This window comes from Scomber japonicus, chromosome 19, assembly GCF_027409825.1.
Source record: "Scomber japonicus isolate fScoJap1 chromosome 19, fScoJap1.pri, whole genome shotgun sequence".
Taxonomy (NCBI): Eukaryota; Metazoa; Chordata; class Actinopteri; order Scombriformes; family Scombridae; genus Scomber; species Scomber japonicus.
In genome coordinates, this window is record NC_070596.1 from 15502665 (window position 1) to 15528687 (window position 26023).

A 26023-nucleotide genomic window follows, 5' to 3' on the forward strand; every position below is an offset into this window, starting at 1 on the left:
AATTGCTCTCAATTTTGAGTAAGTTGCTATGGTATCATTAGACTGTTGCTAGGAGGTTGCTATGCTACTTTTAATGTACTTTCTGGCAGGGTATTTCCAGGTTGCTACTAGGTGGTTGCTAATCTGATCTGCAGTGTTGTTGGGTTTGGACTAAGTTGTTCCTAAGGGGTTGCTGGGGTGTATCAGGTGATTTCAAGGAAGCTGGTATGCAGAATGAGGTGGTTGTCATGGTGAAGTACTACATGGTTGCTAAGGTGTATTTTGTGTTCGCAGGTGTCAATTCAGGTGTATTAATAATGCTAGTGGTAGCGGCAGTTGTAGAAGTGATGACAATGTATTGGATTTATTGATACATTTAGCACCATGGAAAGAGACAGAGAGGCAGGATTTTAATGTTTCGGCACCTTGGACAGAGACATTTAAATTATTTTTTCTAATGCCCTGGAGTGGTCACACGAAGTAACGATGGGATAATAACATTAAGCTGTTCATCTTCATCATTATCGAAAAAGACAGGCGATGTTCCCAGTCCACACAGGAAAAAAACATATATATGTATTATGTTGAGTCTTTTGATCATTTCTCCATTATTGAAAAAAAAAAGGAAAACCAAAAGAAGAATTTGTCTTAGAAAGTAGTCTATAGCACGTAAAACAGTTGTATATTTAAGTATAATGACCTATTTGGATTTTAAAAACCAACATTTAAACATGCTATTATATTTAGCAAGTGGCAGTAAAATTGGTCACGGGGCCCAATACTGATTATGCAAATATTATTTAAAAAATGAAATGAGATAAGCATCCTATTAATCCATACTATTACCTATTACCACAACTAATGATGATGTCATTTTGACACATTTTTATGAATACTGATTTCTATGTATGGTATTTAGAAACATTCTAACACGAAGGTCGTTCTTACCATAATTTCATTATCAATTACTATTTCAAAAAATCTGATGATGCTTAATAACTTTAGGCTTGTTCAGATGTGCCTGTAGTATTGCGGTGTCTCTTTAAAGGAAGGGGGAGTGTAGAAGAGGGACAGAGAAAGAGATGAATAGAAGGCACCAGAACCACCTACCATGACCAAGTGCGCTGTAAATGTAGGACAGAAATTCGAGTGGAATACAAACGGATCATCAAGCGACATATTCGAGGGAAAACCATGTTTGGATGTGCCTTATCTGATTCTATTATTTTTAAATATGGTACCACATGCGATCATGGGAACACAGGAAAAGTATTTTTCCTCCCAAACATTTCTTGCATTTTGAAACGGAAAAGAAGAGTGGCAGTAAAATACATCCCTGTGCTATCTTTCTCCGATTATCAATGGTAGGCATTGCATAATTCACCCTTATCCACCGGAGCCATTTGTTTCCTCCTCTTTGGGAAGAGGGGGACGCCAGAAAAAAACCCGACTACATTCAGTAGCTGCCTTTTTGATGGTGCCTGCAATTGTTTGGCAATGCCCTTTTCTCTCTTAGGAAGGACTTGCAGACAGTAGCGGGGGAACAAGCAGAGGAAGGATGCATTTAACGCTGGATGTGTGCTGCATTCAGGGAGATTCGGCAGTAATAGCAGCTATAGCAGAAACAGCGAGTGCGGAGGGCCTGGGTAGCACCCAGCCCCACTATCTCCTCCTTTTCCTCCCCCCTGCAGGACCATGCTTGCGTGAGGGATGAGGCTGTGCACAGGGACACCAGGCCAGAGCTGCGGCCTACTTCTCACAAGAGCCGGTCTCTCGACTGCAAGATCAGTGAACACATTGCCACCATCAAATCAGCATCTTTGGTACGCAGCTCCCTCTCTCCACCATTTGCATAAAAATACGTATGTGTACGCGCACGCGTGTGTGTGTGTGTGTCTGTGTGACAGCGTGTACGTGCGTGTGTGTGTGCGTGCGTGCGTGTGTGCTGGCGGCAGGGGGGTGAGGAGGAGAGGGAAGGGGTGTCTGTGTTCTCAGCTGTACATCTGTAGTCATGGCAACCAGATCCTGTTAATGGATGTCATTTTTTTCCATCCTCAGCTTCCCTCTCTGCCTCTGCTTTTATGTGTGTGTGCATTGCATTTATATGTACTCCATGTAAATCTCTGCTTGTTATTTCACCAGTGAGATTTTGTGTTTGTCATAGATTATTAAAGGTGCATTTCCACAAATGTTCTCAATAGTCACCTTAAAATGTTATTGCAGAAATTGGTCTTAAACCTAATATTGACATTATATAGATGATACATGCTTGTTAGAGATGGCACTGAGGTAATTGATTGATTAATTAATGTTGCTTGGCACTGTAAGTTATTCTAATTAAGGATATAAATGGAACTGAGCAGCAGAGCCTCTATGTTGATGAAATTCACCTCTATTGTGTGACAGTGTTGCTGATACTGTCATCCTTAACCCTTGTTAAGTTCTTCTAATATACAGAGGGTGCTAGTTTTCTTTTGTTTGCCACTGTTCTGAATGTGGTCTCTTTTTACACAAGGATATGGCCCTTGACTTTTCTATTTTTTATGCGTGTGTGTATCAGTCCTGGCAGTTTTTTTCTTTCTGCTTGCTCTGTTTCTTTTACTTCCTTCTTCCTGATTTCTTCTGTCTAGGTCATCAGGTAGATCCAGGAGCATGAGCAGGACTTTGAGCTGCGGGAGCAGATGTCTGGGTACAAGCGCATGCGGCGGCAGCACCAGAAGCAGCTGATCGCCCTGGAGAACAGGCTAAAGGCCGAGATGGATGAGCATAGGCTCCGGCTGCAGAAGGAATTAGAGACACATGCGAACAACACTTACATTGAGCTGGAAAGACTGGCAAAACGCCACGTTGCTCAAACAGACAAAGAGGTAGCGCCTCAACAGCAGGTGTTATTTATGAATGAAGTTGAAACTAAGAAGTGATGTCATTTACTTCAAGCCAGACAGTGTCTGTATAGGCATTTTTGTCAGCAGATAGATGAACAAAGGGTGATTTTTTCTCTTCACAGATGAAGTCAGTTGCAGCCGAAGAGAGGAGGATCCAGCAACAGATTGTTGCCCAGCAAAAGAAAGAGCTGACTACTTTCTTAGAGAACCAGAAGAAGGAGTACAGGCTTTGCAAAGACAAGATCAAAGAAGTAAATATGAAGCACAATTATATATACTGTATTACTATACAGTTTATTATCTTTTACATTATATGTATTCAATATGAAAATACAGACTTCATCCACCTTGTTTGTTCTATCATTTTTTTTGTTTTTCATTTGTTGATTGTTTTAGGAAATGAATGAAGACCTTTGTACACCCAAGGAGGAGAAGCAGGAGCGTCTGTCCAGGCACAAAGAAACAATGCAGCGCTCTCAGGCTGAGGAGGAAGCTCACTTGCTGGCCCAGCAGAGGCTGGTCTATGACCGGAGCTGCAGGGCCCTCAAACACCGGAGTCTAGTCAGGAGGCATGAGTTTGAACAAGAGCAACTGAGAGAGGTAATGTGATTTCCTGACATTACATAACATACTGTACTGAGTAACCAAGACTATGAAGAAGCCACACAATCAGCAGATTTTTGAATACTATTTTCAGACGATTTTTTGACATCAGAACATTTTGGCAAATTATCATTGTCAGTGAGGATATGTTGATCAAATACCTTATTAATCAGCTATTAATGGCTATAGTTACATGGAAAAAGCCTGCAACTCTGGCCATGGTGGTTGTTTAGCAATTGTACACTGGGCTGAACTGAAACTGTCTCCCCTTCCAATGTCTGATCTTCTGTGCCTCACACCAGGAGGCACACACTTGAAAACTAACCTACAAGTCTATAATCTGAGTGTGTCTAACCACAAGGTGGTATCAGTGGATTTGACATTCCTGTAGACCCCATCTAAACAGAAGCATCAAATGCTTTTCTAGAACTGGAAAAGCACTGACCCAGCAGTCATGACCATGGACCTCCAGCACATCACCTGCCCAGCTCCTGCACCAGTGGATGAACTAGTGGTACTCTGCAATCCATCTCTGAGTGGTGTCTTTGATCTTTATACCCCTGTCAATACGCATGAGGACAATATTTCAAGCTCTGCTCCCTGGTTCACTCCTGACCTGCAGAAAATAACAACAGCTGGACATGTCCTGCAATGACAATTTTGACACTCTTGGCTCGCTGACCATAGACTGGCCTTACGTGAACATCAAAGGACCTACTCAAAGTCCCTTAAAGACGATTGGTCACAGTTCTAGTCCAATCTAATTAATAACAATCTTGCCAACCCTAAGCATCTTTTCCCCTATAAATAATCTCCTGCAGTTGCAAACATCTTCCACAACTGAGGCTGCAGGAGACCAATGTAATAGCCTCATATACTTTTTCAGAGCCAAGGTCAACAGCATCTGTCCAGATCTTCCTCTCTGCCTCCTGCTGTTATCGACCCTCTGTCTGGGAGCTATCTGTCCCTCTCCATTTTACTGGTATCAGGCAGAGCCATATTGAGAAGATCCTCAAAAAGACTCTGCACTTAAGTGGTTTAGGTCCTTTCTAGTATTACTGAGTATGTCTCTCTAGGAGGATGCAGGTCTAGATCACTCCCTGTCATCTGTGGTGTTCATTAAAGATTGGTTCTCCCCTTGGATGTGTCATCAGCATACTTGGGATGTCTTATCATCGCTATGCTGATGATCCCCAACTATTTATCAAAACTGCCCAAGCCCTTCTGCAGCCTCTTCCTCTCTTTTGAGGAAGGGGTTGGCACTCCACATCCCCTTTCCTCATCAGGCACTAATGTGGGTGTTAGGTTCAACCCTCTGCTGACTTTTGATGACCATAAGGCATCTATGCAAAACCTCTTTACCACCAGATTGCAAAATAAACTTGTTCATGCCTTTATTTCCTCAAGACTGGACTACTGCAATGCACTCTTCAAAGATATCCCTGGCAGGAGAATCCAGAAGCTCCAGTCCATTCATACTGTCCATACAGTGCTGCCAGGATCCCAATGAGAGTGCAAAAACAAGAACATGTACAATAACACCAAATTCTATTTTTATTTGAACTGGCTCCATGTCTCTTTCAGGGTTGCCTACAAACTCCTGGTACTCACAAGTCCATCAACATGCACTCCCATACCTACATGAACTGATCATACTACAAACCTCCGTCTGCACCTTCAGATGTGCCATCAGCTTGCTCCTCCAGGCCCCCATTACTAAGCTTCACACTGTGGGGGGATCAAGCATTGTGCTTTGCAGGCATCATGTAGGTGGAACAGCCTTCCTAACCATCTGAGAGCAGCACAGACCCTAGATACCTTTAAAAAAGGCCTCCAACTTTTATATTCAGCAATCTTAACTCTAATTACCATTTTCTTTATGTTATATGTCCTATGATGACGATGATGCTGGTACTATTTTAGTCTCCACAAAGGAAATCAACCAACTTTGCAAAATGACATTACATCAAACTTCTTTTCCCAGGAGTTGAACAAGAAAAGGACCCAAAAGGAGATGGAACATGCCCTGATGATCCGGCAGGACGAGTCCACCCAGGACCTGGAGCGCAGGCAGCTGCAGATGCTGCAGAAGCTGCGTATTGAACTCATGCGGCTGCAGCATCAAACTGAGCTTGAAAACCAGGAGGAGTACAATGGCCGGCGGCAGAGAGAACTACACAGGAAACACACTCTGGAGCAGCGGCAGCAGCCCAGAAACCTCAAGGTGCCTGGAAATTTTCACTTTGACTTGTCATTCATCTGCTGAATGTTATTTTGTGAGTAGATATCTAGTAAACTTAATTTTAAGAGGTTTTAAAAGTTTGTTTACAAGAGTAATGTGACATATTTTAGAGGATTGCATAATAGAGATGAACAAATTGAAATGTTCTTAGTAGTATTATTTCAAATTGCCCATTAGAGAACTAGAAAAATAACTTATCATAAGAACTGCTTCTTCCAAAGCATAACTGTGATATCCATTTAGTCTCAAATTTAAATATTGCCCCTTCTTGTTATTTATTAATTCACAGTACTTTTTTAGTTTAAGCTACAGTAGAAATGAGTGAAAGCTCAATTATGCAAACTGAACAGTTAAAAGCTTAATGAGCAAATTCTTTATATCACTTCATCCCTTTTTAAAATGATTTTCTCTACACTGAAAGGGTAGCTTGAGAACAAGTCGAACATGTATATGTATGTATGTGTGCAGGTCTCGTGTACAGAGCACAAAAGCAAAATGAATCAGTCAAATTAAGGGATATGTTGAAAAGGAAAAACTAAAAACTAACTTTTTATTACTTTTTAATTGCTTTACTATTGATGAGAATTATTTTTCATCCATGTTTAAGTAAAATGAATCAGCACCAAATCTGGTTAATACCATATTTGGTTGACTTTAGATTTGTAACATGAAAGAACAAGAAACAGGTAGCAATGATTTTTTTTTTTTAACCCTCTGTAGGCGCTGGAGATGCAAATCAAGAAACAATTCCAGGATACCTGTAAGGTGCAGAACAAGCAGTATAAAGCTCTTAGAAACCATCAGCTGGAGGTCTCCCCCAAAGGCGACCATAAGACCATTTTGAAGAGCCTGAAAGAGGAGCAGACACGCAAGTTGGCCATACTGGCTGAGCAGTACGAGCAGAGCATCAACGAGATGATGGCATCACAAGCGGTATGAGTATCCTGAACCATCTTGTCCTGAATAGCAAAAATAGGCCTCATTTACCATTTGTATGTTGTGTGTTTACTTGTGCAACACATTTGCTCTTGACATCAGCCGTCAACAGACAATATGTGCGACTGCGCTTGTCTCAACTCAAAACTGTTTTACTTTATAACTTCACTTGTTTGAGCTTCACTCTGCAGAGTGATCTATGTACAGAGTTTGTCACTAGAAGGCTGTTCTCACATTCGTCTTCTGAAGGGAGAAAATTATATTAAATACAAGTTGTTATATTTATTAATTTGACACTCCATGATCTTTTCTTCAGTGCCACCCTGAGGCCAAAATGTGAACTTCACATACAAGATAACATAATTAAAGGGCTACACTCCATTCTCACAAAACCAAAAGTCTAGAGTCAATCGAGACTCTATTAAGACTTTATCAACATGAAGGCACCTCAATAGGTTTGGTCCGTTTTGCTACTCATTACACTCCCCTTCATAGCTCCAACTAATCTACATGCTGATTGTTGCATGAGTATAATGGTAGGTTTATTCTCTTATCTATAGAAGTCTTAACTGTAAATTCTAAAACATTTAGATTGAAAGATTTACACATTCAAATCTCTTTAATGCCACAGTGTTTTTTGTAAATCTTTTTTCTAGAATTGTTTGTGCCTTGTTTGATAAATTATTCCCAACCGTGGCTTGATGTTAATGTGTTTGTAACTGCCTCTGTCTTGCCTGGTCTCTAGATGCGATTAGATGCAGAGCAGGAAACAGAGTGCCAAGCTCTGAAGCAGCAGCTGAAGCAGGAGATGGAGCTCCTGGATGCCTACCAGAGAAAAACCAAGTCACAGATGGAGACCCAACATGAGCGAGAGCTGCAGAAACTTGAGCAGAAGGTCTCCATACGCAGAGCCCACCTTGAACAGAAGGTAGGCTTGAGTTTGAAGCCATACTCATTTGTTTTAATGTATGCGCCATAATACCATACTGTATAAAAATGACCTAAAGGCCTGAAGATAGACAAGTAGATAGATACATGTCCAGAAAGAGTAGCAGTTTTGTCTGGAGATTTTACAATTCAGTGTCATGTTAGTGACACCTAGAGGCTGCAAAGCTCATTACAAAATAAATGCAAAAGTGTTGCAACAAACTCACAATTTTATTTTCCTATTCTTTGACTTTACCTTTAGTGTGGCTCACAGTGTAAAAACATGTCAAGTCCATAACCTCCTGATGATGTTTTCCAATGAATTGACAGAGCTTGCAGTTGGGAATGCAATGGGGGTATGTAGGGAATTCAGCAGTTAGAAATTGGAAGTTAATGTGGACAAAAATACAAAAAATAAATGAGAAAAGGGAAAGTTTGTTCTTCAGGGTGGTGCTAGAGGAAGAAGGTTAAAAGGTTAATTCAAAAGTCTTTATTAACCCTTGTGTTTTGTTGACATTGGATTGCTCATTGTTAGGGGGTTCCACTTAGATCCCATTGCTGTATGTATATGAAAACTATTTTATAGTCTATTATAACGTTTTATTACCTGTATGTATGTGTGTATGTATGTGTCTGTGTGTGTCTGTGTGTGTGTGTGTGTGTGTGTGTGTGTGTGTGTGTGTGTGTGTGTGTGTGTGAGAGAGAGAGAATGGGAATGGGAAGGCAGTACTCTCAAGTTCAATGTTAACTAATGGAGCAGTAACCCTTCCTTCTGCCACAAACTGAGCCTGCACATTTGATGAAGGTGAAAAGATGGAAATTACATAAAACATTGTTATTATACCACATTAGGAAATATTTCATAAATATGTCATATGACCACAATGTCCACAATGGAAAGGGTGACAACCACTAGGTAGCATGGGAAAGCTTTATTTTTGGGGTAATTTATGGTTTATTAGTCTATTAATGAGTTGTCAGTAGAGGCAGGAAATGAGGAGATAGTTATTGGGAACAACATGTAACAAAGATATTCCGCTTAAATTGAACCAGGGACATTTCATTGTGGTCTGTGCCATTAAGTTGAGCTTTTCTGGAATAATCTACCACTGCAAATTCAGGAGGCAAGCTCTGTTGATACTTTCAAATCCAGACTGTAAACACGTATTCTTTTATGCTTATTTTGACCTTTCCTAATTTCACTGGCTGTGTATTGGGTGCTTTTTTCCTGTCTTGAAGTTGAATTTGAACACACACAATCTACTACTTGGATTATTTTTCTTTCGGAGAAAAGGGTCAGTGCAGCCACTGGCAGTCTGATCCATCCTTTGGGAACCTTGAATACTAAATGCATGAACACTAAATTTTATTGGATTCTAGAGAATAGTTTTTGCGACATCTGTGAACCAAAGTGTTGGAGTTACTGACCAATAATCTTCTGTTGCAAGTAGGGCAAAACACAAACAACAATTTTGTGACCATATGAAGAAATATGTTTTTCCATTACAGATTGAAGAGGAACTGGCAGCACTTCAGAAGGAACGTACTGAAAGGGTCAAGCACTTGTTGGAACGTCAGGACAGAGAAATGAATGCTTTTGACACAGAAAGTAGAAGCCTCGGCTTTGGAAGCCTGGGATCTCTGGACTTCCCCAAAGAAGACAACAGATGAAAGTGGATTTATCTTTAGAGGACAACATATCCGTGCCCTTTTCATGTCCAATTGGCTGTTTGTCACATCCACGGTGACGAAGCTGGATAACTTTCTCTATTGCTTTCTTCTCTCTTAGATATTGCATCTTTGAATCGAGGTGTTACGTGCAATGAGAACTTCTTTTGTGAAACTTGAAGGGTTTGGGGGGCGTGGGGAAGCAAAACAAAAGAATCTACAACAACATGTCAGTAAAAATCAAACCTAGTCAGTGTAACTCAAAATTTATGTGTTTAAAAATAACAGACTCTTTCCTCCATGCCATTTTCTCCTTTTGGTATGAATTGAATAAATCAGGAAATTTTAGTAAAATGGGCACTTTGATATGTTTAAGTAGAAACCCATCATGTTCATACGATGCTTAATGTGTGTGTTACATGGAGGGACATTGTGGAATGTGAGCTGCGGACTCCCCCGTGGTGTTAAGCTGCTTTGTCTTTTTTTTATTTATTTTTTTTATCTCATTTTGTTTTATTTATTTTTACTTACTCAGAATGTGAATATTACTGTATGGGGTCACTGGATAAAGTCAGAGTTTATTCATTTTTTAAAAATGTTTTGGTCATACTTCCATATTGTGCTTATGCATACAGTATACTGTGGTCCCTCACTTTTCTAAGGCAACACTTCTCAACTTTACTTCATTTGATATGTAGGATCAATTGGCATTAGCTTGATCAACCCGTTTATCTTATCACAATTCAAGATCCCACTTGGTAAAACTGCTTATTATTGCATGCACTTTAAGGACAAATTCAGGTTGTGAAGTGAAGCATGAATCTGTCAGAGATTTTAGCTGTTTGTAAATAAAAGTGGTCATAGCATTTTTGTTTTAAGCCTATGGATACTGGACATAAGCGCCATATTTGATATGATAATTTCACAAATGCCTTTATTTAAGTTGTGCCTGAAGCAGATTTTAGTTACGTGTTTGTTATATCTATATTTTATTTACTGAGGCCGGCACCATTTTTTCCCCCCTTTGGTTTCATCTAAACTTGTGAATCATTTAATGTTCACTAATCAAAGTTCTTGTAAAGGAAAATGGTGAGAATCGTGCTGTATAACTTTTGATATGAATATTTGTACTTGAGAATATAGCCAGAACATACAGAGACACTGGTCTATAACTGATAACAGAGCTTAAAGATAAAGATTTTGCTTCACTTTTGTTTTATATTATATAGAGAGATATGGTCATACAATAGCTCAATATATTGCTAAGTGAAATCACTAGACTCTCAGATTGTATAAATGCTGGCAAATGGAACCACAGACTTCCTGCAGTATCAGTATGATGATCTTTTCTGGATCAGTGGCTCTACTAAAAGCAAACACAACAACACGTGGGTGCGGATTGCATTTGAGTAATTAGTGTCTAATGATCAGATTTACACATTTTTTGCCATGTTCATAATGGTCATTGAACAGGTTGCACAATGTTTCCATTTATACTGAAATGGAAAGAGAATTGTTTGGTGCTTAATTTCTATTACCACCTTTAGCCTTGTAGTTTTTTGTCTTGGAGAGACGATTGATTTTTACAAAATGTAACAGTGAAGCATTTTGAAACCCCTCTGAGTCAAAACACTACTAAGTTTTTCAAACACTCATGACATATTTAGAGTACCCCATGCAGTGAAAACCCTCTCCAAATGAAGTATATGTATGAAAAAAATAAATACTATTTTATCACGGGTCAGTTTTTTGAAACATTGTTTAATGTGGTGGTCTTGAATGCAACCCTGTTATGTTTGACAGGTTTTTGCTTTTTTCTTTTCAGAGCCACAACTTGTATTAATGGTCAAGCATATTCCTCACAGGGCTGAATGGAGGAAAATATCCACTGAATTAACAAAGTATTCAAAATGGAGGAATATAATGACATTCAAATATAATTTCTGATGGCAATAGAACTAAAATGCTCTTGTTTTAAATGTTAAAAAAAAAAAAAAATCTAAATTATGAGTGTGTTCTGAAGTTGAATGGCTCCACTAGATTTTTCAGCCTTTTACATTTTCACAAACTTTCTGAAATTTGATGAAAACGTTTCTCATATGCAGTAAGGCCTTTTGTCTGGTCATATATTACTCAAGCCTTGTGGACAAATGGCTCCATAAAAAAAGTGCTATTGGGGTGCTTAGGTGTCTTGAATAAGGTTTGCTTGAGAGCTTCAGAACAGCAACAAACCTTACGATTTATGTGAATTTTAAGTTACTAGAAAGATGTATTTAGTTAGAATAAAGGGGACTTTCCTTAACAACCTTATTCACCATTTCCTGTGCAGTTCAAAGACGAAATAAAAGAGATTCTGTTGAAAAAAAGGAGTTTCAATCAACATCCTGCATTTTAAAACAGCGCATATCTTGTTGTTTGTGGTTGTGTTTTCTTGTAAAGCCTGTGGTCTGAGGCTTCTCACTTTCTTTGGCACAATATGACCTCCATAACCTACATTTCACACTGACAAGTTGTTTATTGTAATTTACTGTTGGATACAACCCACTAAACATGCAGGTCAAAGTTACTGTTGAAAAGTTACTAAATGAAAACCATGAAATGGTAAGGTGAGAGGGAAGTTGAGATGCAAAGCGTCCACTGTTTTTCTAAATTTCCTCACACTTCAGGGTAACCTGCTTGAGTTAGGTGTTGAATTGGGTATTTTGGGGCCTCTGTACAGTATATGTTGGCGGGAATCCAACTGTAGTTTCCTTGAATTGTCTGCGGCAATGTTGGTCCCGCCTGCAGCAGTTGCCTTTCTCACCACAACCCCTCTACTCTTCCCTGGGGTAACTGGAAACCCCCGAGGAGGCCAGAAGAGTGGTTAGCCTTTACCTGACGTTGTGCTGACAGGATTGTGGTGCGTTGAGTTTCCCCGTTTTTTTCTCAAGTAGTCAGTGGTTTGTTGGCACCCTAAAGGCACCTAGAGTGGATGCTTGAAAACAAAACATGACTGCCATCGAAAAACATGGTGACCACGTCAGCTTTGTATGAGCTGTTTCAGTTTCACAGTGCAAACATAATCTGTACTCTACTTACACATGTAGCAGAATTTATTACTCCTGCAGTCTGACCTCTCACAAAACCCATGATGCAGAATGCTGGCTAAATACATCATAGGGTTTCTCAAAGCAGAAGTGACCAACATCCTTTGATGTAAGTCCTGGTGACTATGATGAGATAAGCAATACAAAAAAATCCAGTGTGTGTTTTTGTCACACTACATAACCTGGGCTGGTTCCTCCTCACATTGCACCAAAACAACTCAAAAGAAGACATGTCATGATATGATGAAATCATCCTTGAGTAATAGCACAGCCTGTCAGAAGCTTCATCCTGTGCTGTCATGACACTCTCCCTACATTGGCCAAGAAGGCCCACCCTGTTACGCACATGTAAAAGTCTCTGATTGAGAAATGCATTTATCCGGTGACCTTGCCAGCTTCCTGTGCAAATGTCTGCATGAAAATATTGCAAAATTCAACATGAATACAGCTGAATGCAAAAAGTCAATATACTACAAACAACAGGAGTATTAGTTGCATTTTCTCAAGAGTCAGCTCTGTATTTGCTGACAATATAAAGTTGAACTTAAAGTAAAGTCATGTGAAGAATCCCTTAATTGGTGCTGAATTAAAATGAGATTGTTAGAGCATTTTATTCTCAAAGATCCCATGACTGCCTTCCGTTGGATATAAGTAACTTTACATTTGTTGTTTTATAATGTGGGAAATGAAAAGGAAACACCATAGCTGTGCAGGTTTGTGTACTGTGGTGAGTTCACTTTTACTGTTTCAGCACCCACCAGGTTCTCACCCTCTTACCCACAAAAAGCATCTAAGTGAACTGTATCAGAGGGCAAGGCAGGCTAATTGGACAATGTACTCACATGCCTGCTCAGTAAACAGGCATGTTTGGACATTGCCCAGTCTTGTTTAATAAAAGAGGGAAGAAAAAATAAAAAGAACAAACAAAAACAAAAAAAAACTGCTGTAAATCTGTAAAAAAAAAAAAAAAAAAAAAAAAAAAAGAAAAAAAGGAGGAAATTCTGGGAAATTTGGTTACGTCATTTCCAGTGTGGTTTCTGTCTCTTAAGAGTGTGGTTATGACGAGTCAGAGCAACTTGACTCTGACACTGAGCGGAGAATGAATGGTCATGTAAAGAGTATGCATTTTCAACAGTTTATGGAACCAGCAACAAGTAAGTTTGATTACAGCTACACTTCTACTAAAATGTTTCTTTCCATTGTACATGCTTTTGTGACTATTTTTACACAGCTGTTGTGACACTTGACACTTGAAGTTTTAAATTAAATTTTAGTGCTTCAAAGTTTTTGGAAGACAGTCTAGTAATGACTTCTTAAACTGTATGGAGAATCTGGCCAATGTTTAAAGAGACTGACAATGTTTAATGGTATTTATGCATAGTATAATTGTATAAAATGCCTGCACTGATAATATAAGACTTTTATGCTAAATGTTTGCCATGTGAAGAATCTATTTTTACATCTACGCTTGTGGCTTTACAATGAAGTTCCCCTTAATCGATGTGATGTAGGATAAACTGACCAGTTCCTTTCTCCTCAGCATTACTCTCTCTCCTGCTGCTTATGGCTGTTGATTCAACAAGAACTGTGACAGCAAGCAGAAACCAGCAGTGTGGGAATTTTCTGCAACAAACTTTGAAGCTGACCAGACTCGCACATAAGGAATCTGTTGAACTCATCAAAACATATGTGAGTACGGACACAAATATGAAGTATCTTGTGTTTTTGCTGTGTTAAATCTTCATCTGCTAGTTCAGTATTTAACCTTTATATAACATGCTGACTACTCATGCCCCTCTTTAAGATGTGCAGCTTATTTGAGTCTGATTCCTTCTTTGTAGAAAGCCTCCCAAGGAGAATTGTCAGAGCTTCTCTGCAAGGTGTCAGTGAGTGATGTCCCTGATCCCAACATCTCCGGCATGGAGCCCTCAGAGAGGCTACTGAGCATCTACACACACCTCCAAGCCTTTTTCCCGCATTTCAAGCGTGTATACGAGCAGCAGACAGACTTACAGGAACCCACGAGCCCACTGTTGACCGAGCTCACCAGGGTCAGTGCTCGCAGCAGTGCACTGGGTACTCAGCTAAACATCTTTTATCAGAGTGTCTTCCCAAACCTGCCAATACAGGAGCCAGCAGGGAGGCCAACATCATTACCTCCACCTCAGAACATCTTCCAGCAAAAAGTCTATGGCTGTGTGGTCCTGAAGACTTACAAGGAGTTCCTATCAAATGTTTCAAAAGAACTGAGAACTCTAAAAAGCAAAGTGTGCAGACGGAGGATACAGTTTAACTCACTCTTCTGAGTATGACCAAAGGCTGGCCTTGGACAGCAGATTTCAAACCTGTAACACTTGCGTCCACTGGCTTAAACGAGACTTTTGAAAGTAGTGAGTATAACGGTGTCTGGCACATCGAATATTATTATATTATTTAATATTTATTTAATTTGTATTACTGCAGGGAATGAAAATTCGAAAATAATGGAAAAAAGCTCTCTATCTGTGTTTGTGTTATATTTAAGATGTCTAAATGTTATATATGTCTATGTGTAACTGTTAAATCATTAAAATATTTTTCTGACATATTTCTTTGATATTTAATTTCTTTGTGTTGCATGCACACTTTCAAAACCATGGCAAATATTTTTTTTTAAAAAGTGAACTAATTTTGACCGATTTTTATGCATTAGACAAGTAGCAGCATAATTGGTGCTTGATGCATCATGTGTTGTTTTCTGCACAGAATTAGTGCATGAAGACAAGTTAAAAAGAAAATCAGGAAGCTGCTGAGACGCTGACTGTGTGATATCAGCTCAGAATGACGCATGTGTTCAACACAAGGCTGCATCAGATAGGAAAGATTTCATGAAACTGGCGGGCTGTCTGGCCAGTCACAAGGTGTGGGTGTGTGTGGGTCAGATAACTGTATGTGTTAATAGTGTTGCATCCTCATATAGATGGATATGCAAGTGTGTGAACAGTGGGGAGGGGAAAACAGGGAAGTTGAAATTCTGCAGAAAAACCCATTTAAAAAAAGACATCAGTCACTCACCATCAACATGTCACCTACATATACATACAGAATAATAGCAAGTTTTTTTTGTTTGTTTGAAATGAAGTAATGCTTGACTAAACCTTCCTTAGATCACAAGTTTTCGGGAAACTGGAAGTAGATGGGGGATTCACTCTGGGTCATATATCAAGTTCCCTCTAATAACTGCACTTTATTTAAAGCACCAACACAGAGGGTACCTCAGGGCAACAGTCTACATTATTCATTCGTTTTCACTACCCATTTTGTGCTTTTCAGGACCTCAGATGTGGGTGAAGTCTATCCTTGTAAGTTGTAGTGACAATGTAGAAACACCTGAAGTCCTGACTGTGACACACTCTCTATTCTACCTGATGAAGGAAAACCAGATAACCTGCATAATATCAATGCAAACCCCCAGGATCTAATGTAACTGCGGTGACCCACCTGTCATCAAGCTACAGTACAAGCATGTGATGATTTGTCTGCGTCTGTTCAACTGTAACTTTTGTTTTTGGCACCCCACTGTTTCTGGGTTCAAGAAATGAATTTCATTTTCAACTGCCATGTCATTTTCTGCAGGGTGTTGGAAAGACAAATGACTCAACAAATGATGAGACAAAAAAATACAATCAGCTATTCAGTGAGAATTTAAATCAGTTTAAATATCCATAGTAATGGAATTAGAATGACCCCCAAGGTACATTAGAACTTAATTCTAGAAAGAAAATCTTAATGTTTACCATATGTTATATATCCAAATACTTTGAGGGCTTTTTAGAAATGGAAAAAAATGTTAACCAGCTGTCTTATAATGGATCCTGAAGCACATTTGCATAAACATTTCTCTATAGACCCACAACAGATCAATATACAATGTACAAACTGCCCAGCACTGAGCACAGGTACTGACAATAATAAATGTGAACCAAAATTTTATATTTCATATTTTATTGCAAAACGTCCACAGCTTTAAAAAGTACATGCCTAAATGATACAATGTGACTGGATGTAAGATATTGTGACAGATCCAATCCCTCAAAAAGCACTGCATCAGCCATGTTTTACTATCTGGAGCACTATAAAAACATCATAACAACATCATTAATGAAATAGGTGCAAGTTCATTATTATTTCACATGCCATTCATATTTTGACATATAGAGGGCAGTATACACCGCGGACTGAAAGATGAAGTCAAAGTGCATCAAATGTGCTGCTGGGTATCTTTGGGCATTAGACAGTCTATTGGCATTCACAGATTAAATGATGCAGTTAGTTTACATCCAACACACCACAAGAAGAGTCAATATCATGTCTGTACCATATAACATCAAAAGCTGAGGAAAAATGGAATGGATCTGAACAAATGTCCAAAGCATGCAAGTTAGGTTATAAAGTCATTGCATGCTGGTAAAGATATATAAAGTAATAGGACTAATAATGGCTCTTGAGATGAGTATTTATAACTTAAATTTAGCATCAAACCTAATATGATGAAACTAAAATCTTTTTTGTTGTCAGTTGTATCTTCAATGAGAATAAATAGGATTTGTGGTTTTAAACATAAGACACATTTTATGATACACTGAAGGCTGTTAAATAGTCATTTTAGCTTCTAATGGGAAACAAAATGAACTAAATATTCTAATAGGAAACATGCCATGATATCCTTACATTATTAAAAAGAAGTTCCTGAATATAAACTATTGGAATGAGATTGTCAACACACAAAGTAGTTCATTAAGGTTTTTTCCATGATGTGAATGAGAGTCATTTACTCTCTGTGGGTACTAAAGTGTATTAGTACTTTTGTCTCTAGGACTAATTCATATGTGTGAATGTTTTAAAAGGTTTTTGCCATTGTGAGGTGAAGTAGACTTATGCTCTACGGTAAAAAGGCCCTTCTTCTCAAATTAGAACTAATCAGATACCGCATTTAAGCGTTTAATCTTGCATGACAGCACTCCCATTTCCTTTTTTATCAGAAGTATGTGTCATGAACTCCTGCAGATTTCTGTTCCATGAGGTCTTTCATTGTGCGTGTAGTGCACAGAGCATGCACCATTTTAAATATGCTGAAATGTGTCACAGTTGTATTCTTTATGTACTTACAAACCTTGATTATTAGACACATCTACATACATTTCAAAGTCAGTTATATCCCTGATTATTGATTTATGGCATTAACAGTTTTAAAGGTTCTTCAGGCATACATATTTGCATGCATAGAGTCATTTGATTATTGCTTTGTCAAACTACTTACAGTCTGATTGTTACTTAACTGATTATCTCATATTATTGCTTACAATCAAATAAAGTGCGACTAACACATCCACAGTATATGTATTTTCTCTGAATTTGCATAGTTATTCAAACATGAGCAAGGCATATATTCCATGTAAGCGACAAACATTGGTGTAGAAAATAGAGCCTGGCTGATATTAAACCAATATTGGCCTATCACAGATACAGTATTTTGGTGTCAATATTGTATATATAACTATATATGTATTTTTTATGTTTGAATTCATATTGGAAGCATTTTATGTATCATTTGTTCCGTTTTATTAATTCACCTTTACTATATAGGTGTATATGTTTTTTGTTCTGTTTTTTTATTCATTATTGTTTAAAATTATTGAAGTTTACTGTTTCAGTGCACTGATGTCATTTTTTACAAAAAAATGTATTATTTAACTGCAACATGTCATGCCTCCATTACATATCTTTGTCACAGGTATTTGATAACCACATTTGAAGGACCAAATGTGTGTTTGACTGAGAAAAAATGTGTGTTTTGGTTTATATTCTGTATATGTATATATAAGATTATCAGCTGATATATCCATATTAGAATTTTTTTTACTCCTCGATATAAGTATCAGCCCCAAAAATCTAGTATTAGTCAGGCCCTAGTAGGAAACTATAGATAGTTATTGCTGCTGTGAAAGCATTATTATAGTAACCCTAACCCTCAGAGTTTCCCAAAGTTGCTACATCGTTCAGTGTACCAACATCACTTGCATAGGGTTGGTGTGTCCATATTCAGAAAACGAATGCTCATTTTCGACTCAATTTCGAAGCCATTCAGTAACTGCAAAAGAGAATTTTATATAATTTATTTGGCACAATGTACTTTCAAAATATGGTAATTAACTGAGAAAGTATTTCTAGCAAACAGAGTATACTATGGTGCTTATTCTGTAGACCCACCTTGAGGAAATGCTCAAATGTGATGCCTTCATAGAATTCATCAGGTTCCTGTGTGTAAAAAAGTGAAATCCCTGAGGCTGTCAAAGAATTAAACTTAATTTTATCTTGAGATATTATCGCTTACATACCATGTGGCCCATTGAAATACCGGCCACCTCCAACATGGCTGCATCAGCAATGCTTTTGGCTGTATCCTTCCCCAGTGCTCCACTGCGAGATAACAGCTCCTCCACAACCTAGATAGACAAATAAAATATTACTACGATGACTAAAAGGCTTGATGTAATTTAATGCCTCCTTCATTCCCTCATTAGCCACAAATTAAATGTGTTTCAGGAAGGCAGCTGACTCTTCCTCTATGCAAAATATTCATTTTAAATCACTTTCAAAATGCTGTGAATGATCAAACGATGCTGATAAACTGATAAAAGCCAAACCACCAACTTGAGAATTTTGTGATGTGTTCAAGACTCAATCATGATTTGCCCATATTGTGAGTAAAGATAACTGTAATCTTCACCAGTTATAAAAAGATGGAGCATTTTTTGTCTGTAGAGGTGAGCAGCAGCTTACATGTCTGTATTCTTCGAGAGTTATTGTTCCATCGTTGTTTGTATCATGCATGTTGAACAAAACTGCAGACAAAAGAACCAGTCAGTTTAACAGCAGTGTGTCAGCCATAGATAATGTCAAGCATGTGATCATGTGATTTTCTGTGAGACACACATCTCAGTTTCTCCCTCCTGACACTCTCACGCTGCTCTTCCGTCATGTTTAGTGAAGGGGGCCTGAAGTGGGACATGACCACCAGGAACTCCTCAAAGTTGATCTCCTCAACGGTCCCCTCCCCATTCTGCCGAAAGTTTCTGAACAAATACACACAAAGCAAACATAAATTAAATTCTTAGATTTCATCCCACACAGTTTTAAATTAAGAAAGTGGTTTGAGATACAGCTACATATACTAAGTAAAAAAAAAAAGTTATGCTCATTTAACTTTCAGACATTCAGATATCATAACTGCACCTTCTGTCAAAGAAGGCCCCTATAATCTCGTAACGGATGGGATTGCATGCCAGATCTGGGATCTCATTGAAGTGATCTCTCCTGGAAGAACAGAAAGGATTTTAAGGCGCGGCACAAGGTGTCATATAATACTTAACTGTCGCAGGTTGAAAACTGTATGTGTTGACATGAAGCCTGTTAAGCAGGTTTGCATTTCCATAACAATAGCAGGCTGATTGCTAAAAAAAGGTAGGAACTTCAAAACAATAAATTACATTAAGACAGAAACCTTAAAGTGACACTGTAAAGTTCACATCACACCACTCAGCAATTAAAAATCATTTATTAAAATTCTACTTACTGCAGAGTTTCTTCATTGTGACTCAACTGCTTGAATCTTTTATGGAGGACTCCGATCTGTTCACATGAAACTGAAAACAGGAAAAAGACAATCTAAGACATGACATTTATAAGACATTTATAATTCCTGTACATTGTTGACTCTGATAGTAACAACTCATTTTCCTTCACAAGTTGTGTAAGAAGCTTTCAAGGCCTCAGATTTGGGAATATTTCATGTAAAACACTGTGGTTTATTACCACATTCATCTCTTTCATATGAGGCTTCAAGTGAAATTTAATAGTTTAACGTTAAAAATCAATAATCATGAAAGTGCAATATACAACCTCTTCTTACATTGTTTTCTCAAAGCTTTCAACTACAGGCCAACAATGTCTAATCTATTATTTAGTGCACCCTCTCTGTAAACCGAGTTAAGTTACTCTTCCATTAACTTGCAGTTTAAATTATTTATTGTTACTGCACCAAACAGACCGGTTTTCCTTCGATTCAAAGATGTAGGACATGCGTATGACTGTAGGCAAATAATTGTCATCTCTTTGCATACGCATGACTTAAAAGGTCGGGTTTCCCCTTTAACATCAATACAACTGAACTACACTTTATTTCCGGTGCAGTGAGCTCATGTTTACACACATCCTGGGTGTCTGATGTCATTTCAACAGAAACGCTTACAAAGCCAACACAAACAACAGCAATGACTACTCACAGCCCGTCCTCTCCGCCAGATCAATGTACTCCTGTTGACCAGGTAAGGACTGTAAGGCGCCCATACCTCCAAACAGCACGACAAGTCCAAGTTAAACCGAGGTAGCCCCCAGCCAGGTAAAAACAAAAATTCGCATAAACTGTTGAAACTGCACCGGATCTCACAAGATTATGTTCCGGAATCATCCATCTCCACCTGAGTATCCGTGCAGCGATCCTCAGGCTGCTCTCATCATCCTCCGCACACAACGCACTCTATTTCCGCAACTACTGCTGATGACGACACACAACAGGCTGCACTTTCAATTATTCATTTAGACTTTTTTATTATTATTTTTTTTTTCAGAGGCTGCCACTATTGACTGGGATCTGTGTGCAGGATGGAGCATTTCTCGTGACAGATATTTTGGTGACGTGATGATATGATTTTAAACTGTTTTAAATGAGTAAAATAAAGTCATGTTTATTTGTTTTTCCTCAGCAAACCTTTTTTTTATATTGTTCTGTCAGTTAACTGTGTAATTCAATTTTATTTTCCAACATGAAGGTCTAAATATTGTTTGAAAGAAATATGAAATTCTTTTTTCACTTATTTAGGGCTTCCCATCTTAATACTGGAAATACTAAAATAAAAATACTAAATAAAAGCTAAATGTGAGTTTTTAATGGAGACATGTACACCTGCTACGTTGCTAACACTGATATATTCACAGAAAATAGACAGAATACATTAGTGCCCTTAAAGTTAGCACAAGGTACTTTCACTTTGTGTTTCCCTTGTGGACAAAAGTGGTAGTGTTTTCGTGGGATGAAGACTTCATTTGCCATGAGCACCACTGCATCTTGTTGTAAAGATCTTGGCCAGCATGTGTTTTGGAGTTAAAGAAAGAGTCACGTACTTTTGACACTATTTTGTCTTCTTTTTTAAACGCAGCTCGATGAGGTAATGTATCTGTTTGTGACTATGTAAGATTAATCATTATAATATAAAGATGGTGAAGCAAAATAACAATTGCACAGTTGTTTCACACACCTATACACCTTACATGTAAGGTCATATGATATGATAGCTAACTTTTAGAAATTAATGGTATTTCTGTCAAACAGGAAATTGTAACTTTTTGTTTTGGACCAAAAATGGACTCCCTCCTGCTCTGAATATTTTTGAACCATTTCACACATTTATATCTTCAGTTATTAAAGATGAAAACCTAACGCAGGAAATGGCTGTTTGACACCATCGGTTTTGCACTTGCACATATCCTACTGTCAAAAGGCCTGATGTTACACCCTTGCATGGGGTGTGGCCTGAGGTTCATCGTGTTTGAATATTTGAAACCACAGATCAGCCAGTAGAAGGTACTGTCTTGTGTGAGTCATTGTTGAGAGCCTGAACACTTGCTTTATAGTAACTCAAACACAACATGTAGGGAGTGTTGTTATCTACTATCCAGATATCCTGCAGGAGGAACTGAAAAGAGCTCCAGCGACAAGTAACATTAAAACCGTGTAGTGCTAATGTGCACCACATGGTGGCAGCATTTAATCGAGTGTATAACATAACACCAGTTTATAGAGAAATGTCAGTTATTAACAACGCAATTTATTCTCAGCTATCTCCCATTGCATACTTCATATGTTAACTAACAGTGATGTAAAATGGAGATTGCCTCCTGAAATGGTCTGCACTCATTATCCAGGTACAAATCAGCCAAAAACTATTAAAGCTTTAGTTCTCTCCTGTAAAATACTGTATCCACACTCGAAGGCTGTAGGAAATTCATCATGTTTGAGGCTCAAGCATTCTACAGGTATTCCCACCTTCCTGTCTCCTTATCAACAGTCTATACTGTGAATGTGGATGCATGGTGTGACACTAATAAATTATTAAACTTTAAAAACACGCAGTAATAGAATGGCACTATATGTAGAGCTTTGGGAAGTTACTTGTTAAGATACAACTTGTTTAATAACAGTCCCTCCTTCAACTTCATATGTGAGAGCTTCTTTTACTTTCTGGGCCAAGAGTGTGTGAATCTGATAAGGATGCATGCTGTGTCAAACATTAGTTCTTGCACCATGACTGGGTTAAGCTGTTAGGGCTCCGAGGTCCCCACACCATCAAATCCAGAGACCCAGAAACCAATCACACCTTTGCTGGAGCATTGCCTGGCCCCATTATTTCTATGTGTAAGTCAGAAAATTGACTTAACAACCAATCAACACACAGTGAATCTAGGGCTTGTGTGGCCTCTATGGGTTTGTGGCCCTGGGGCAGTTGCCCAATTTGCCCAGTTGGTAATCCTGGCTTGTCCTGCACAATAACAGAAAACACAGATAACTATCTATGTGATAATATCTTTGAATTTAGATCAGATAGGGTTATGAACAGAGTCATAGGTGATGCTTTATAGTCACTGCTGATAATTGACTATCTCATACACTACCGGTCAAAAGTTTTAGAACACTCCAATTTTTCCAGTTTTTTATTGAAAAAATGTTTTCAAGCTTACCATCTTGGTCTTTTTTCCTAAGGTAGTTCTGGCATAGCTTGGACTTATGATTTGGGTCATTATCTTGCTGTAGGATGAACCCTTGACCAACTACATGCATACCAGAAGGTACTGCATGGTGCTGCAGAATGCTGTGGTAGCCGACCCTGGATCCAGAAAAACAGCCCCAGACCATCATGCTTCCTCCTCCATATTTGCTGCAACTCGAAGCCTTCTCTTCACAGTTGAAACTGAGACTTGCTTACTACGACCACTATGAAGCTGTGCTTGAAGCTGTTGTCATGTGAGCCGCCTATCAGACAAGCTGTTGACTCTCAGAAACTTGTCTCCTGACTCTGTTGTGGCTTTGGGTCTGCCAGACCTCTTCCTGTCAGGGTTTCCCCCAGTTTCTGAGTGCTTTTTGATGGTGAAGGAAACTGTACTCACTGACCTACATTTTAAAGTGTTTTTGTATAATTTTCAGTTTTGGGTAACCTTATCTTTTTTTTTAACCTCTGGCAGTTCACCACTTACCTTTGTACCATTTCAAGCTATTCATTGGACTTGAACTGCTTGAATTTAAATAAAAGGGGTGTTCTAAAACTTTTGACCGGTAGTGTATATATTGTTGAATTTTGGACTATTAGCAATATTTTCAACCACTGTAAATAATAAAATCTCAAAGCTTAAAAACAGTTTAAAATGACTGAATTCCCTGTACGCCACTGCCTCTGACAGCTGAGAGTAAATGAAGATGTTCGTGGTCAAAAGAGGCCAACCAAATCAGTGTGTTCATTTATTGTCTCTGTGCAGGAGGGGAATTAATGCACCTCGTAGTATAGAATCAATCATGTCTGAAAAAATAACAAAGACAAAAAACAAAACATTTTCTTTTCTTTATCAGTTTCTGCCCTTCAAATGTTCTTTCCCCTAAAATTGTCTCACTTGCTGCGTGTTGTGTGTTTGTGGGTGTTGTAACTGTTATTGAATGCACCACGTTTGATGGCTTGAAATTGATTTGAATAAAGGCTCTGCTTCAGAGAGAGGGGGAGAAAATAAGGAGGTGTTTGTTATATAGAGACAAAAAGGGGGCGGAAAAGCATGGCCAAGGAGAGAGGGCAGACTGTGCCTGTTTTGCATGCACGGGGGCTTCTGTGGGAGAAGGAGTTGACAGGGCGCCGCAGTGCTGCTTCCAGCTCTCAGACAACAGCTGCTCAGAAAGAGGAGACATCCTGAGGGTGCTGCGACATGTCTCGCTCTTTCTCCATCTCTCTTTTCACCTGTCTGCCTCTTCCTTTCACTGAGAGAGAAATAAGCTGCCTTCCCTGCGCTCACACACACACACACACACACACACACACACACACACACACACACACACACACACACACACATTTCTTTCTCAATGATACACACACCTCAGGGCCTGTGGGTTGCAAGATTCATAAGAAATTGGCAGGCTGCCTGTGCTCAAACAAAACACTCAAAATAAACCAGGTATTGCTCGATGTATGATGGAATCTGTTGTTTGCTCTCCTTACTCGGAAAGGCATTCCTGATGAATAATTATCAGCGTTTCAATGATAATGTCATGTTCTTCCTCTTTTCTTTTTCCCTGTTGATGATGACAGAAATGTGAGAAGACGAGCCTTTTGTCAAAAACCCGATTTTTAAAATTTGCATTGGTGTAATTTGGTTACTTATGAAATTTATGTGAAAGTTGTCGATCCATTCCACCCCCAAGCAAAGGATAGAAAACCAATATCTGATTAATAATTTTATTCACATCCTGGGAATCACATAATCCAAGATTTTTACTTCTATTGTCACCATAACTTGTGTAAGAGAGATGCCTCTGTATGTGATAATAACATTGGACGGTTGTTTGCTGTGACAGTTCCCCTTTTTACACTTTTACAGACAAAAAGAAAGAATCTGATGATGAGGCATCAATCTGTGTTACCTCAGATGTTCTTTATTTCACATTAAAATTCCTAAATAAGTGCATGACAAATGTATGAATAGCCATTCCACATTCACAAGGCATGTTATACATGAATATTAAAGGATCTGAAATAAGATTCACCAGCCAGTTTTTCGTTTGGGTATTGTTAATTACTTTCATCACTTTAGAGATGACCCAGTTCTAAAGTGAAAACATCCAGAAAGCGTGGGTGGGGTGCTGAAAATTGAGTGAGAAATAATTACAGTATCTCATGAGAAGGATTCGAGCTGAAAATTCCCTCTGCCTGTATCGCTAAAAAGAAAAAAATATTTTAATTTAGATTCTGTGTCCAACTGTGAGGAGGACCCTTTGAATGACAATGCTTCTGGAGTCGTCTTAATCCTATTACTCATTCCAGTGCAATAAATAAATAATGATAGCACATAAAAGGACAGAGATATGTGCCTTTTTTGCCCTTGGTTTGTCAATATAGAAAAGGAGAAGGGATTGCAGAGAGGCGTGGACAGGGCTCTGATCTCCAGACAGAAAGAAATCAATTTCAGGGTACAAGCCGTGTACAGGAAGACAAAGACGAAGCTAACTTACAGTTTGAAGTGATGAGGTGAAAGGTTTAAAAGTTTGTTAGTAAAGTTTTAGAAACATAAAAGTCATTATATCATGATCAACAGACTCAAAAGGTAGGTTCACAATTTTTCAAGTCTCTTGTGAAACAATAGTCAGGTGTCCAGATGAACACTGGCACATGTTTTTTCTTGCTGTAATCATTCCTCCTGTTCACTGGCTGTTAAGAGATCCCTTCATAAGGTATTTTCAATGTAAGTGATATGGGATGAAATCCACAGCCTTCCCTCTGAGCAAAAATGTATTTTAATATTTATTTGAAGCTAACACGAAGCCTCAGCCACCCAAATTATTC

General features: G+C 38.5%; 3 protein-coding genes across 3 annotated transcripts; 2 read left to right on the top strand and 1 right to left on the bottom strand.

Moving 5' to 3' along the window:
* The first annotated feature begins 2620 nt into the window (after nucleotides 1-2620).
* LOC128380280 (serine/threonine-protein kinase TAO3-like) lies at nucleotides 2621-9243 on the top strand. Its single transcript, XM_053340025.1, has 7 exons — nucleotides 2621-2846; nucleotides 2987-3115; nucleotides 3261-3464; nucleotides 5452-5691; nucleotides 6430-6642; nucleotides 7391-7573; nucleotides 9082-9243. Exons 1-7 carry the CDS (start codon nucleotides 2661-2663, stop codon nucleotides 9241-9243), a joined length of 1317 nt encoding a protein of 438 aa, XP_053196000.1. The 5' UTR covers nucleotides 2621-2660.
* A 4182-nt stretch (nucleotides 9244-13425) lies between these two features.
* m17 (IL-6 subfamily cytokine M17) lies at nucleotides 13426-14632 on the top strand. The gene is made up of 3 exons (XM_053340407.1): nucleotides 13426-13480; nucleotides 13867-14015; nucleotides 14168-14632. The coding sequence occupies exons 1-3, from the start codon at nucleotides 13426-13428 to the stop codon at nucleotides 14630-14632; spliced, it is 669 nt and encodes a 222-aa protein (XP_053196382.1).
* A 3546-nt stretch (nucleotides 14633-18178) lies between these two features.
* On the bottom strand, nucleotides 18179-20714 carry tescb (tescalcin b). The gene is made up of 8 exons (XM_053340236.1): nucleotides 20651-20714; nucleotides 19942-20011; nucleotides 19602-19682; nucleotides 19302-19441; nucleotides 19149-19210; nucleotides 18704-18811; nucleotides 18576-18623; nucleotides 18179-18456 (listed from the first exon to the last, which is right to left on the bottom strand). Exons 1-8 carry the CDS (start codon nucleotides 20712-20714, stop codon nucleotides 18379-18381), a joined length of 651 nt encoding a protein of 216 aa, XP_053196211.1. The 3' UTR covers nucleotides 18179-18378.
* Nucleotides 20715-26023: the final 5309 nt, after the last annotated feature.

Bases quoted from the DNA above. Each gene is read 5' to 3' on its own strand.
- LOC128380280 (XM_053340025.1), top strand. From the start codon at position 2,661: ATGTCTGGGTACAAGCGCATGCGGCGGCAGCACCAGAAGCAGCTGATC. The intron at 2,847-2,986 runs GTAGCGCCTCAA...TTCTCTTCACAG, and splicing joins TTGCTCAAACAGACAAAGAG to ATGAAGTCAGTTGCAGCCGA. The intron at 6,643-7,390 runs GTATGAGTATCC...CCTGGTCTCTAG, and splicing joins AGATGATGGCATCACAAGCG to ATGCGATTAGATGCAGAGCA.
- m17 (XM_053340407.1), top strand. From the start codon at position 13,426: ATGAATGGTCATGTAAAGAGTATGCATTTTCAACAGTTTATGGAACCA. The intron at 13,481-13,866 runs GTAAGTTTGATT...CTTTCTCCTCAG, and splicing joins GTTTATGGAACCAGCAACAA to CATTACTCTCTCTCCTGCTG. The intron at 14,016-14,167 runs GTGAGTACGGAC...CCTTCTTTGTAG, and splicing joins TTGAACTCATCAAAACATAT to AAAGCCTCCCAAGGAGAATT.
- tescb (XM_053340236.1), bottom strand. From the start codon at position 20,714: ATGGGCGCCTTACAGTCCTTACCTGGTCAACAGGAGTACATTGATCTG. The intron at 19,683-19,941 runs GTAAGTAGAATT...CTGTTCTTCCAG, and splicing joins CACAATGAAGAAACTCTGCA to GAGAGATCACTTCAATGAGA. The intron at 18,624-18,703 runs GTATGTAAGCGA...TTTTACACACAG, and splicing joins GTATTTCAATGGGCCACATG to GAACCTGATGAATTCTATGA.